At 43.3% G+C, this 15,588-nt stretch overlaps 1 protein-coding gene across 5 annotated transcripts in view; it reads left to right on the forward strand.

The window, feature by feature from the left end:
• Positions 1-15,588, forward strand: part of HECTD2 (HECT domain E3 ubiquitin protein ligase 2) — an 84,532-nt gene that overhangs the window by 20,816 nt on the left and 48,128 nt on the right. For all 5 annotated transcript variants that reach the window (XR_001367843.4, XM_006117449.5, XM_006117448.5 and 2 more), the window contains 4 exons: positions 3,430-3,568; positions 10,262-10,364; positions 11,119-11,208; positions 14,776-14,840. Coding sequence is in view for 4 of the 5 variants with exons in the window: in XM_006117449.5 (XP_006117511.2) it covers positions 3,430-3,568; positions 10,262-10,364; positions 11,119-11,208; positions 14,776-14,840 (397 nt within the window). In the remaining variant the exon portion in view is untranslated. The remainder of the gene's footprint in view (positions 1-3,429; positions 3,569-10,261; positions 10,365-11,118; positions 11,209-14,775; positions 14,841-15,588) is intronic.

Raw genomic sequence — 15,588 nt, forward strand, 5'->3', positions numbered from 1 at the left:
ATCCCAGCGCCGTAGTTCAGAGATGTTTTAGCTGTTGTTCTCCGGTGGCCATCTTGCGGCATGCGCGGTAGCCGTCTTGCGGCTTTTCATGCCGTTTCTGGTCACGTGGTCCAGCCCTGCCAGTTCCTTCTGACCGTCTTCGGGCGCAGACGGAGAGATAGCTCCCTCTCGCAACCGTCCTGTCAGGACAGAGAGAGGAGAGTTTTGTATATAGTTAGACGGTTCATTAGTTAATTAGTTCTTTATAGTTCTCTAGTTGTTAGTTAGTTTTAAAAAAAATTATTATTTCTTGTTCTTCAACCATGCCTGAGTCACCGGGCTGCCAAAAGTGTCTGACATACCGGGATTCTATGCCCGCGTGAGACTGGCACTCTTCCTGCATAAAGTGTCTTGGGGAAGGCCATATTCCCCAAAAATGTCAGCACTGTTCAAGGCTGACAGCAAGAGCGCGGCACGACTGCGAAATGCGCCTCAAAATGCTCCTATTTGAGAAGGCGCTCTGATCGCAGATAGGAGCCGAAGAACAATCATCATCCCCGCCAGCCACGTCTCATCAGCCCTCCCCCGTGGCGATGAGCTCCTGAAGAAGTAGCTCCCCATCTCGCTCCTTGCCAGCGATGAGGGTGAGCTCCGAGGACAAGCCGGTCACGTCTCACAAAGCAGCTGCTTGAAAGCAGCACAAAGAGAAGCTGGTGTGAAGTATATCAGCTGTGAGCTCAACGGTGCACATGGCGCTGGGACCGAAGCCGACCCCGGCACTGATGCTGGTGTAGCCAATCATGGCACCTCTGGCACGTGACCTCCTGGCACAATCTTTGGCACTGAACATAACAGCACACGTGGTGCCCAGCTCCTCAGCACCGGGGGAGTCAACGGCACAGCACCGACGGCCCCGACGGCCCCGCTGCCAGAACGTGCACTGACAGCAGCACAAACGACGCCGTCGGCACCAACACCCCAACCACATGTCCACGTGGCATCGTACCCCCAGCACCGCTGAGACGCTCTCCAACTCCATCATATTCCCAGAGGATCTCCACACCAAGTGAAACCCCACCCACACCCCGATACAGGCGTCCCCCTCCTCCACGAGCAAGCGGCCGCCACTAAGCCCAGGACCGACGGCGTTCTCCCCAGAGCCGCTGTCTCCACCTAGACATCACCGGCGACCAAGACACAGTGTTCCCCCCCCCCCCCCCATCAAGACACTGTTACCACAGATATTATTGATCGCCATCTCCCTGCTGCTCTCACCGCAGATCCAGGTCACTAAGATCCCCCTCCTATTCTCGAGGTTCCAGACACAGCGACAACTACAGGGACTCATACCACTCTCGGTATGATGACCACTGGCACACACATCATGATCATCGAGACCGTTATTCCTGATTGATCCGTTCTTCACCATCACCAGCTCCATCACGGCGCACTCACGGCAGGAGTAGATCCTCTACTCAGGCAGCAGCCAGGCCACCGACTCCATCCAGTGACTTACCTTCTGAGGAACAGCCCATCGCTGAACTACCACAGGTCTTGGAGGTAGAGGCACCACAGCAATCCTCTCCCTCTTCTATGGACGATGCCATCCTCACCGGAGATACATCACCCTCCGATGACCTTAAGGAGTCCCAAGACCTTTTTTGCTGGGTAGTAGACACACAGAACATGGAGCTCACGGAAGTCCAGCCGAAACAAGACCATCTGTTGTGCAGTCTACATCCTTCTTCCCATGCATCCAAAGTCGCATTGCCTCTGGATGAGGCTATATTCGAGATTGCCAACGCCATCTGGCAGACGCCTGCCACGGCCCCACCAACGAATAAAAAGGCCGATAAGAAATATTACGTCCCGGTCACGGGGATGGAGTGCCTGATTAATTGTTATTAATTTTTAACCACTTGAGAGTCTTCATATAATGTAAGTAAATATTACCACTGGTCAGCCAGTAAGCAGGCTTCACTAAAACATTCAAACATTCATTTCACTGCAAAAAGGAGGAGGAGGAAAGTAAAATAGTGAGAATATGTTCTTCACGCTCAAACAGCTTCAAAAACTTAAATTTTAATATTTGTCAAAAATGAAGTTTTGAGCAATATGGTAAATTTTTAAGCAAATTTTTATATTGGTGAAAAGGCATTTTCTGCCTGTCATAGGGAAAATGTTGCTTGGTATGTTGTGTGTTTATATATGTTTACAAACATATATATTGAATTTCTAGGATTACTTTAGAGATTACAACATAAATGTTAATTCTTCTGTATAATTTGTATTGGGGGTGGGCAATAATTTTTTTTATTTTGAGCCACTCCAAGATTTTGGTAAGTGGTCAAGAGCCACACTTTTGTGTGGAGGGGTGTGAGATCTGGGATGGAAATTGGGTGCAGAAGGAGTTTAGGGCCGGGGAACTGAGGCTTTGTCTACACTGCAACTCTTTGCAGCAGAAGCAGTGTACCCACTTCTATTTTGCGCAAAAACCCCCCTAGGAGAGGCATAAGGATCTTGCACAAAAGGGTTTTTGTGCTCAAAACAAAGCGAATACACTGCTTCTTTTTGCACAAAAGCCCCTTGCGCAAAAAGAATCGGCAGGAAATATGCTAATGGCATTGTGACTCATGCTATGCTCATTAGCATATTTTCTGCCACAAAAATTTGCAGTGTAGACATAGCCTGAGATTCAGAAGAAGGTTGTGGGGTCTGAGAGTGAGTTTGGATGAAGGAGTGGATTGTGATATGGTGCAGAGGATTGGGATGCAGAGAACAGGAATATAGGAGAAGACTTGCCTAGGGGAGGGCGGTGCACAGTCTGAGCGGGAATTCTGACCTAGGGCTGGGTAAAGGGGGTGCAGAGGGTTTGGGTAGTTACCTGGAGCAAAAGGAGGTGGTGACCTGAGTCAGGGAATTGGGGTGGGGGAAGGACTGGGATGCCAGAGGCAGGCTGTGGCCGGGAGGCCCTTATCTAGTTGAGTACTGGCCAGCAGCCCAGCAGGACCCTCAGGTAGGCTTTCTGCATGCCAGCCACCCCAGATGCTCAAAGTGGCTGGCTCTTTCACATGGCTCTCTGTGCCAGGTGTGGGAGAAGCCACATAGTAGGAGACTTCACATGCTGTCCCTTCCCCCACCACAGTCACTCAGCTTCCATTGACTGGTTTCTGGAGAGTGCATGAAGCCTGTTACTTCCTCTCCTCCTCCCCTTGCATGGCATAGAGAGCCATCTGAAACAGCCAGCCTCCTTGAACAATGTGGAGCTACTCTGTGCCTGAGGGTCTTGGAAGGGTAGGCTGCAGGTAAGATTAAAAGGCTTGGCGGGCTGGATCCTGCCCGCCCCTGATTTATATACATTTCTCTTTTGCAAGCTAAATAAACAAATATTTGTAATTTATGTACATGATTACAATACATTTAACACTTTTTTAAAACATTTTCACTAAGTGAGAGATCTACCACCACTTTGCCTTGATGTTAGGCAAAAGCATCGCATCTCTATAGATACAGTCCCACCAGAACTGAAAGCTCCAGTCCCTCCAGAACCTTCTCTTCCCATCCGAAACAAAACTCTGAAAGACTTCCAGTAAGTTGTGTTGTTTTTAACTGTTTTGTTTTTTATTGACTGACTTTCAATTTTATGTATGTATGTATATGATCAGTTTATTTTGTGGCTGACCTCTACTGATGGGATCAGTGCACAATAACAAAATATTTAGATAGAATGTAATTTTGTAAATTAGTTTAGCTAGGATGTTGGCATTAATAGTTCCATGACTATGGAAATTACCATGATACTTTGGTAAGCTTGGCTTATGAGTCATCTAAAAGATAGCAGCAGCAGCAGCTCAGTGCCACATGTTTTTGTCTATCACTGCTGTATTTGGGGAGGAAAGGGGAGTACTGCTGATATTTAGTGGATATGTATTTTCAATCAAAGAAAAGAAAACTGGAGTATTCTCAGGATATTAAAACTCTCTAGATATTTCAGCATGTCTCTGAAGCTTTGCTTTTTATTATTTACTCCATTGAGGTCCAATCAGGTGCTGGTCATCCTCAACTCTAACTGAAGACATTGCATACCATGCCTTTAACTTGTAGCTTCCTATATTTTTGGACTTGGAACAATAGATAATAATGAGCTGAGTCGCCTTTCAATTAAAATGCAGAATTTTTTTTAACATTTAATGTATTATGTCAAAAGAAACTGGTGTCTACAGTTCACTTTTTGTAGTTCCTTTCTATTTCTTTTTCAGCCTCCTTTCTCTTGATGTCAGTGCTATTTTAAATAGTGTAATTAAGCTTGAACATGTAGGGGAAATCATTCTAGTTTTAGTTTCCTTGTGTGAGATGCCCTACACTTTTAACAGCCTTTTATTTCTGTGGACTGAGATCATAGTCCATATAGGTGAGCTTTATAGTGCACTGCTATCCTCTAATAAAATGACAATAAAATCACTATCAAATTAATTTGGTTTTGTTCCACTTCCATGTTTTTCCCTCTAAGAGCACAATTCTGACTGATCTTAGTTATAAAGGAAAAGTTTACAATTGCTCTAAGTGACATGTGTTTTGAGATTTCTCACATTCAGTAGGAAAGTAACAGAGCTTTTGATTTGTTAGGTTTTTCTTTTCTTGGTGCAGAATGAATCAGGTACCACAAAGGATTTGGTAAAAGAAAGTATTTGGCCAGAACTCAAGTTGCCAAAAAACTAAAACATGTGAGACACCTATTTACCATGCATTTTATTCATTTCAACTACAATTTTCAGAATTTTGTGTTAGGAACTTAAGCCTCGCTTTCACCAAGACTTATGTTCCTGAATCTCTAAGCATTTTGAAAATATTATGTCTATTTTCAAATTTACAGTGTTTTATTGACATAAGCAAGTTTATCAAATGAGTGAATATATAAAAATGTTTTATGTTGTAGAGCAGTGTTAACTGCTGCCGGGCCACTCCGGTTTATTTAGTTACCGGCTCCATAACTCAGAGCCTCATGGCTCCTATTGGCTGCAAGCAGCTTCCCACAGCTCCCCTTGGCTAAAAATGGTGAACCGCAGCCAATGGGAGTTACTGCAAAGCCAATAAGTAAACAAACATGGGCGGCCTGGTAGCAGCTTTTTCAGAGTTGATCTGCAGACCACTCTGAGAAACAATATTATAGAGGAAAAATTAAATTGTGATTTGTGATGGCCACTGTTTTCTGGAAATTGTCACTGTTACTGCTTTTTTATTTTTAAAAAATGATTCTTCATTTCCAAAATTGACTTTAATTTTCAGAATTGCCATTCAGAGGGTTAACAGGCCATGCAGGGTCATGTCCACAGCACCTGTCCACTACTTATCTCCTCTGCACACAGCTGGCTCTTTCCCCTGCCATCCAGCAGATAGCTTGCCTGGCTCTAGCCCCAACTTCTGTCCTCCAGCTTTAGCTGTCAGTGGCCATCATTTTAGTACTGTAAAGCAATGGTTCTCAAAATGTTGGCATGTCCCCCGTGGGAGAAGGGGGGAAGTGCCACATTTCAAGCCCCAGTTTCACCCAGACCAGCTCTCCCCCAGACCATTTCTGCCTCCTACCCTGCTCCGCCCTTATTCCTTCTCTGTAGTCCAGCTCCAGCTCTGTCCTGTTATGAGATCTGTCATCCATGAAAGGCATACTATTGCCCACACAACTTTACAGTCATCACTTGATGTGGCCGATACCATTGCCAGACTAATAGCAACAGCAGTTGTGATGCGTAGGGCTTCATGGCTCCAGGCATCAGGGGTACTCAAGGAGCTGCAGTCTAAGGTAAAGGATCTCCCCTTCAATAACAAAAAGTTATTTGCAGCTAAAATTGATGAGGTCCTGCATAGCAGCAAGGACTCCAGTACTACATTCTGTACACTCAGCATGTATGCTCCTTGTCAACAAAAATGCTATACCCCCTACAGTAGGAACAGAGACAACCATTACAACTGCCCACAACAGAGGTCATACGATTACAACTGACCGAGCAATGAACCCAGAGGAAGCACCCTGCTCAGTCATGTTCTTCTGATTCTAAGACCACAACACAACACATTTCAGACTTTAGTTGAGGGTCTGCCCGACCTCCCCATAAATCCAGTGCCAGTGGATTGATACCATCTTTTTGCCCACTGATTATGTCCCTTTTTCTACCATTGGGACTCTATAACATCAGCTCGGTAGGTGCTGGAAATTATCTGTACAGGATATGCTACCCCCCTGACCTCCCTTCCCCCTGTCCTTCCTCTTACCCCATCCCTCTTCAGGGACCTCTCCCACAAAAACCTTTTAAGGCAGGAAATAGATTGACTCCTGCATTTGGGAGGATAGAGTGGGTTCCCCATCTTTACTGGGGAGGGAGGTTTTATTCCAAGTACTTTCTTACCCCGAAATGCACAGGGGGCTGGAGACCAATCCTAGATCTCCACAAACTGAACAAATTTCTATGCAAACAGCAATTCAAGATGGTTTCACTAGCAACAATCATCCTGGCACTGGATGAAGCAGACTGGTTCACAGCCCTTAACCTGCAGGTTGCATACTTTCATGTTGTGATGCATCGTTCCACAGGCGCTACCTTCGTTTCACCATAGGCGAGGACCACTTCCAGTACAGGGTCTTCCTCTTGGGTGTATCCTCTGCCGCCAGGATCCTCTTAAACATCCTAGCAGTAGTTACAACCTACCTTCGACATCAGGGGATTGTGAATTGCCATACTTGGACGATTTATGATTGCCTCATAAAGGGGAGATCATCTGGACCTCTTTAAAAATGAGCAGAAGTCAACTCTACATCCCATTCAGGACGTAGAGTTCATTGGGGCCCACCTTGATTCACTGTCATCTCAAGCTTTTCTGCCCCACCATTGCTTTGTTGCAATGCAGGACTTAGTAGCCAGACTGTCCACGAGCTGTTCCACCTCAGTACTTACCTGTCTCCAGTTGATGGGCCATATGGCTGCAACCACTTACATTGTTCAGCATGCACATCTTCGTTTCTGTGCTTTACAGAATTGGCTGGCATCAGTTTACACTTCAGCCCACCACCTGGTCCACAAACATTCTTGCTTCTGTTCAGTGGAGAACATCCCCTACCAACCTTCTCACAGGGGATCCCTTTCACCAACCCAAGCTATTGGTAAAACGTAATAGATGCCTCCCTACTGGGTTGGGGTACACATCTGCAGCATTATATTGCTCAAGGCAGGCGGGTGCCACACAAAACCACACTACACATCAACCTCCTTCAACTCAGAGCCATAAGGAATGTGTGCATGTACTTCACTCCAAGTATGGTGGCATACTCAGACAACATGATGACAATGTTTTATATTAACAGACAAGGGTGTGTCCACTCCTGATCTCTGTGCAGAGGTGATTCGCCTTTGGAGCTGTTGCATTCAGCACAAAGTCACTTTGAGGGCATTATACTTACCTAATGTGAACAATGTCACAGTGGATGCTTTGAGTCATAATTTTTTCCATCAACCGCAAGTGGGAGCTTCCTCCTATGGTTCTTACCTCAATTTTCCATCGATGGGGGTACCCGTCAGTAGACCCCTTTGTATCCCACCTCAATGCCAAATGTCCTTGTTTGTGCTCCCGTGTGGGCCTGGGATAGGGTTCATTGACCGATGCTTTCCTCAGACGTTAGACCATCCCACTTTATGCCTTCCACCAATCCCTCTTATCCTGAGGGTTCTTCAGAAGATCTGCTCTGACCCTGCTTGAGTCATCTTGATAGCTCCCTCGTGGTCCAGATAGACTTTGTTCCCATATCTTCAACACATGTCCATCGAGACTCAATGGCATCTTCCACAGCCTCTTCCATGTCATCATGACCTCCTCTCTCAGAGCCAGGAATACTACTGCACACCCAACCATGCACTCTTCACCTTCATGTGCAGCTCCTGTTTGGTTCCCCGGGACTGAAACCCATTGTTCTGAGCAAGGGAGGACTGTTCTTTTTCACAGTAGGAGGCTATCTATGAGAACCACTTAACTGCAGTAATGGAAATGCTTTTCTTCCTGGTGTGAGCAGGCTCATATTGACCCCTGTACTTCTCCACTCCATAGAATCCTTGACTACATTCTGCAGCAGAAAAGCAGAGGTTTATTCTTCTCCTATGTTAAGGTCTGCCTTGCTGCGAAAATGGCATTCCATGACAAGATCAATGGGTTGTCTGTTTTCACACACCCCATTATGAAGAGGTTCCTTAAAGGTCTCCTGAACCTCTTACTTCCTCACAGAGCCCTGGCGCCCTCGACTTGAGTCTCGTTTTAGACTGAGACCTCCTTTCAGATCCATGGCAGCTTGCCCTCTTCCCTTCCTTCTAATGAAGGTATTGTTTCTGTTTGCGATCATGTCCGTCAAGAGGATCAGTGAGATTGGGGCTCTGATGGTTGACCCACCTTATACCATATTTACAAAAGACAAGGTCACTTCGTGACCACATGCTACTTTTTTCCCAAAAGTATACACTTTGTTCCACATCATCGAGCCTATCGTGCTACCTACCTACTTTCCAAGGCCTCATGCCCCCTCTTGAAATGCCATTATCCGTACTTTGGTCATCCGAGGTGTGCTGTCTTTTGAAATTGACAGGACACAAGTCTGCTGTAGGTCACCACGCCTCTTTGTGTCCATTGCAGAGCATTCCAAGGGCACACCTATTTCAGCCCAAAGCATCTCTAAATGAATATCATCCTGCACTTTTCAATGTTGTTCTATCCACAATAAATAGATGACTGTTCCACCAAGAGCACATTCCATCTGTGCTACTGCAACTTCCACAGCTTTCCTGAACAGTGTTGCTCTCAGGGAAGTTTACTGAGTAGCCACTTGGTCATTTGACCACGCCTTTGCCAGGTGCTATGCCATCGTGCCTCAACTAGCATTGGCCACAATGGTGGCTTCAGCGGTCCTATCCTTGACTGCCAAGTGGTGACTCCGAATCCCACCATCCACATTGAACACTGCTTTGTACTCACCAATAGTGGAGCACCCATGGGGACATCACTTGGAAAAATAAAAAGAAAGTTACTCACTTTGTGCAGTTTAAAGGGTACCACCATTGGTGGCTATGGGGAGTCTTACACCCATCTGTGAGGCAGCATCCAGCAAGTGGCCAGAGATCAGGCCTCTTCTTTATCCCTCCCTCCCCCCAGGTGCAGTTTTCAGCTGGGTCGGGGGGACCCAGGCCTGCCCACTCCTCCGGGTTCCAGCCCAGGGACCCTATAAGTAGCAATTACCTGCTAAATTTCAAAGTACTTAGTTGCGGCCCACTTCCCTGGGATGCTGTCCCATCCAGCCCTTTCTCTACGGCCTTGTGGTTGAGTTCCCCTGGTCCAGGGTTCTGCAGGGTTGCCTTCGGCTTCTTGGGTTGCCTTCAGCCACAGGACCTGGCTCTGACCAGGTATGATGCCCTGGCTCCCACTTGGAGCTGTCCAGAGTGCTGGTGTTCCCCAGTCAGCCCTAAGGTCTGCTGGGTTGAGCTCCAGGAAGGAATTGACAGGCCCTGGCCTAGCAGCTTCTTTTATATCAGCCTGCTGCGGTCTGATTGGTTGCAGCAGGGCTGCCACTCTGTTCTGCTCAGAGGACTTCTCTACTGGTCCTGCTGCTGGCCAGGGTGCTGAAAGGCCTCCGGTGGGGATGGTGGGCTTTGTCCTCCCCATGACATGCAGTAATGACTGTTCTTCAAGATATGTGTCCCCATGGGTGCTCCACAACCTTCCCTTCCTCCCTTCTATTTGGAGTCCTGGCATGGGTCCATGTGTGCGAGGCACCAAAGCTTGAATGGCACAGAGTGCCTTTTCGCAGCCCAACTAACCGCTGCTTGAAAAGCTTTGATCTGCAGCTCCTGGACAAGCAGTCACTAACAGTGGAGCACCCATGGGGGGGATACATCTCAAAGAACTGTTGTTACTGAACAAGATAAGTAACTTCATTTTTTCTTAATTTGGTTTAAAATACTAAAACCATAATCCACTGAAATAATTATCAGGTAGTGTTGAAATATAGTTTCACAAGCAATTTCAAATACCTCAGTTTTTTTTGGAGTGTCAGTGTTTCTAGAGTCCTAAGTAAAATATTAGAGAAGAAGTTCACTTACACACATCAATTCAAATTCATATAAATCTTTCTAGAGATGAAAGATACTAAGGTAATAGCGAAGTATGAAGTACAAAGTTTATTTAATAAAGTTCTTGATGTCTATACATAAGTGTGTGTGTATAATAATATATTATTTGTGGATTTTCTTTTTAGGGAGGATATGGAAAAAGCTAAATCATCAGGAGATTGGAAAACTGTACATGGTTTTTATTTAACAACATTTGATTCTTTCTTGGAGCTAAATGCTGCATTTAAGGTACAAACCAGTTAAGAATGCTGCTTAGCTCTTATAGATTTTATATGACCAAGATATTGTATCTCCATCACATAAAGTTTGTTTGTTTGTTTACTCAAGAGGACAAGACTCACTGTATTATCTTGTTTACCTTACCCATACACTTTGTAGTTACAATATTTTGTTGCTTCATTTACTAGTTCCATTTATTATTTCTTTTTAGTAAACCATTTGTTCATTATTCATATATTAGTAAATCAACATTTTAAGTAAATTTGTAGGATTTAAAATAAACACAGAAATTGGGGTCCTGAGAATTAAAGAAAATACAAATTCATTAAAAAAGCTGTCTCTACAATAAGTTTTGAAAGATTAACTTTGCATTATAGTAAATGAAATATGTGTCTTATTTTGTTAAAAATTTGTGATATTTATTCAGAATCTGCTTGTGATGGTGCAAAATGTAATTATACTATCTGATGTGGACAGTAGGATCTGAGTTGAGGCGATCAGGTATTGCATGGTAGTAATTTTGCTGTTCTTGCTAATAGATATGTATTCTTGGATTAGAAATTAAAAAGCTAGAATATTGTATCAGACCTGGTTTACTCTTTGTTGTTGTTAAAAAAAAATTATCAATTTATTTTTTTCCGTATGTATTTTTTTTTCTAAACTTGTTACAAATGTTAGCACACCAAAACTTTTATTTTAAGGGAATTTAAAAATAAAACGTATAATAACTTGAGTAAAAAATGCTAATGATTTGAATTTGCAGAAAGATGTCAGTCTCCCATTCAATACCATTGAAGACTCTGGAATCAATGCTAAATTTGTGAATACTGTCTATGATGCCTTATTAAACACTGTAAGTAAAAAAAGAAAATGTCTTTTAAAATGTTTTGAAAGATGAACAGTTATAAGCTGAGGAATCTGCTGAAATTGCATAAACTGTGCAAACTTACATGAAATAGCCGTAAAATCCTGAAAACGGCACTCTATAGGTAAAACAACTTTGAGTTAATTATATTTTGGTAGAGTCTAGAGACCTCACCCAGGACTAAGATCCCACTATGCTATATGGTGCACAAACTTAGCAAACCATGGTTCCTGGCCCCTTCAGCTTACAGTCTGAATTGAAAAATTATATAAAAGTAAGTGTAGGAAGCAATGGGGAAGATGAAATAAGGGTGAAGTCATACAAAGCAAGTTAAATGTGCAAATTATAGTTCCAAATAATTTGAAAGGTTTTTTTCTTTAATAAAGTGCATAATATAGGCTATTCTTGACCACTTCTTAATTTAGCCATTTTAAAATTATTTTTATGGTTATCTAGCATTGCAGTATTCTGTGACCATTGGTGTTTTGGTGGACAAAAATATTTGTATCTGCTATAGTGAACTTCATATATTGTTCAGTAAAGGCTATTGTGTAACCATTAGTTTGCATCTAGGCTATCTGCTTGCATTGTACTAAACCATGGAGATATGAGAGAAAATGTAGTAATCACATTTTTTTTTCTCATAATGTCTGAGATTCATACTTGGTCACAGATTCTGAATTTGGCTTTTGCAGGTGAATTCCTGTGAGTGTGCAAGTCACGACTGATTTCAAACAGGTTCTACATTCTGTATTAGAGTCCACCTGTGCAGGTTTCTAGCGAAGTTAGAAGGGGCCCTGCACAGCATATGGATCTGACCTCATGATCTGATCGCAGGTTGGGGACTTAGTAGAAAGAAAGAGCCTTTTCTTGCATACAGCTTGAATCTCTCTAGTTCTGCACCCTTAGGACCTGACCAGTGCCAAATGAGAGAATTTGTGAAATCATGGGAGGTCAATATTGTCTAGCAGTATTACCAACACTTCCACTGCTTATTGGGCTCTTAGAAGACATCTAGGGGTAAATTAGAGCTAAATAACAGCACAGAGTACCGAGAGCCAGGACTGGTGGCTGTAAACAAACTTTATGGGACCTTGAGAAACTTGGCCACACCAATGATAAGTGTATACCCAGCTAACTAAAATCATGCTGTACCATGGTGGTTGCTGGATCAGAGAGTACTGGACTAGAGAGGTTCAACCAGTACTAACAAGTACCCATGAAAACAAGGGAATAGTAAAAGAAATTACAAGGTAATATACAATATGTAAGAAATACTAGTGATATCAAATTTTGAACTTAGTTTTGCAACAGAAACACATTGTTTCCCATATTGATTCAAAACAATGGTGCAATCTTTATCTCATTACTTTCACTGGAATCTCACTCTTAAACTGTAAATGTGGGTGGTATGCTTTTTAGATGATGTAGCTTTTTAACATAATTTTTCAGATGCTTGCTTCCAGTTGGAATGTTTTGAGCCTATTTAATAAGGATTAATATAAAATAAGGTCTTCTGGTAACTGAAACAGTGTTTTATGTAACCAAACTTAGAACTTAGCCATGATTTGTCTAGGGTGATCTCTGTTTTTGTATCTTTTCTACACATTCAGCCTTGATAATTTGTATTACAGTAATAATCCTCTAATGGTGTCACATCTAAAGATTTGGGGAAAATGTTATAAACTGATAACATTTTGATTTGGAGAGTAGCTGTGGTGAAAATAAGGTTTGCTCTCTGATTTGTTTTTCTATTTGAACTTCTGTTTGTAGACAGGTCTGCAGACTAGAAAGTTTAAGTTTATACATGTAAAAGAAAAACTACTGAATTTTTTATTTATTTATTTATTTTAAAAGAATGATGGAATTTGCCCTTACTTTTACAGATGTAATCAGGCTATTTAACAAATGCTTCTGTTGACTAGTCCTAAAACAATCAAGAAATATTCAGTAGTCCTTGGGCAGTTAACTTTTGTAGAGAAAGTTATTTTCATGAAGGCAAAATATTAGTTCAGCTTTCTTATTAGGGATGTTATACAGTAGGTAATAGAATAGTCGAATAACCGCATGAATTTTTACCAGTTAATCAACTATTCTATAGTCCCTGGGGGTAGGACCGGCAGCCAGTGTTCTGGGCCCGCTCCAGGGGAGCCCCCTGACACTCTGCACTGCTGTCTCTGTGGCAGAACCTGTCCATGAGGGGAGCCAGTATAAAACCAGGTCCCATGCAGACCGGTTGCCTGCCACCCCGCTAAAACAGAGGCAGCAGTGTGGTGTGGCAGCAGCCCCTGTCCGTGGGGGTCCGAGCTCCCTGCAGCCAGAGGCTGCTGTGGCAGGGGGCAAGGCTGCTGCAAAGCAGCCTCTGTCTGCAGTGGCCTGGGCTACTCGTGGGCAGAGGCTGGTCTCGCAACAGCTTCTGTCCACGGGAGAGGAGGGGGGAGTCCGAGCTGGATGGGGAGTGCGGACCCCAAACGGCCGCTTGTGCTGCTTGCTCCCGCACGGCGGCCCAGCTGAGCGGCGCAGAAGTCAGCTGAGTGCCACGGCGGGAGGCAACAGCGCCGCCCAAAGGGGAACAGCAGCGTTTCAGCGTTATAGAGTCACAGGCATTGAGCTACTATATATATATGATTCTATATACAATATATGTCTTATATTAATCCAGTAATAAGGTCATCCTTTCTGTTACCATTATAAGAATATTAGTATTATATTTGTAAGCTAGTAACATGGAATTTTGAATATTGAAAACGGGTGTGTGAAGGTAGCATTTATTACTTATTCAGTAACTCATTAAGAAATTGAATATTATTAGTTTAGCATTAAATCTGATACTTATTTAGTTGTCATGTCCTAAAATGAATTTTAATAACAAATTAAGCCTTGCCAAATATAACTTACGTGTAGACCTGGTTTTCAAAATTCAATATTCATCTGAGAGTTGAAAGTAAAATAATCTTTTATATGCAATTTCTGTTGAAGATTTCTCATAGACTACTTAAAATCAGTTTCTCCCATAAAGTGAGTGGACTTAAAGTGAACTGCTTAGCAGTGTTCCCTCTAAGCTCGGCAGCAGCACAGCTTCACCAGTGATTAATCAACCCCGCCCAGTTAGTCAGCTCCATGCAGGAGCCTTGAGCCTCTGACTGGGCCAGGCTGATTAATCACCTATGATTATGTGCTGCCCTGCAGCTTAAAGGGAACGCTGCTGCTTAGTATTGTTCAGTATAGGTTTGTATGTGCAGGACTCCCCATTTTAAATATAGATGTAATGTGGTAAAGTCAAGTTCTTAGATGTACCAAAAGTAAGTTAACATTTTCTCTTGATTCCTTTGTTCAGCTTTATGCAGAGGAGAGGTGTTGTGGAGTAGGCAAAATAGTTGAGTTTTACTGCAGAATAAAAACATGATTCATGATCTTTTAAATAAAAAGGTTATCCTACAGTCATGCGTCAACAATTGTATTGTATGAACTGTTTAAAAAAAAAAAAAAGAAGAAGCAGCACCAGTATATTCTTTAACCAAATGCTGTTTGTCTTTTTCTTTCCATTCTTCCTAGCCTCAAGATATTCAGAAGTGTGTCCTAAAAGGAATAATTAATGGTCTGTTACAAGAGTGGAAAGGGTAATTATAACCAGCATTAGCACACATTTACAATAGTGAAAAATCAGGATTTATTGTATAGTGTATTATCTTTCTTTATGTGAAAACGATCTAGCACAGTGATGAACAATCTGCAGCCTGTGGGCTGCATGCGGCTCACTGGGGTTCCACCTACAGCCCGTGAATCCCATCTGCCCCCCTCTCCCACACACCTGTCACACACTGGAGCACTGAATGGCTGATTTTCATGCTCTGTCCCCGCTCCTCCTCCTCTGTAGCAATTCAAACTCTGGGAAGATGGGGAAGGAAAGGGGATGAAACGAGAATCCATGGTTTCGTGGCACTCTGCAAGTTCTGAAAGGGATGGGGAGGAGTAGGAAGTACAGGGCTCCAGTGCCCAAATGATTGAGATGCATGTGTGGGAGGGGGACAGACAGGGGGTTCATGGGTCATAGGTGGAATCCCAGTGGGCCGCAGGCTGCTGCGGCCCACTGAGATAAAGGACAGTGGTTCATATGGCCCATCCACTATTCTTTGTTGCCCATCACTGATCTTGCATGTTTTTAGACTAAGAATGAAAAATTATTTGAATTGAAACTTATAAAGCAAATAAGTTTTTCTTTGAAGAGACACATCTGCTGATCATCGAAATCTTGGTCAAATGCCCTCTTAGTCATTGATTAGAAGTAGCTGGAGCTCTCATGGTATGGCTATACTGAAAAAAAAATAGATAGCATATCACCCTTCTTGTCATTCCTATCGTCTATTG

Source organism: Pelodiscus sinensis, chromosome 8, assembly GCF_052426305.1.
Source record: "Pelodiscus sinensis isolate ZL-2025 chromosome 8, ASM5242630v1, whole genome shotgun sequence".
In the NCBI taxonomy this organism is placed as follows: Eukaryota; Metazoa; Chordata; order Testudines; family Trionychidae; genus Pelodiscus; species Pelodiscus sinensis.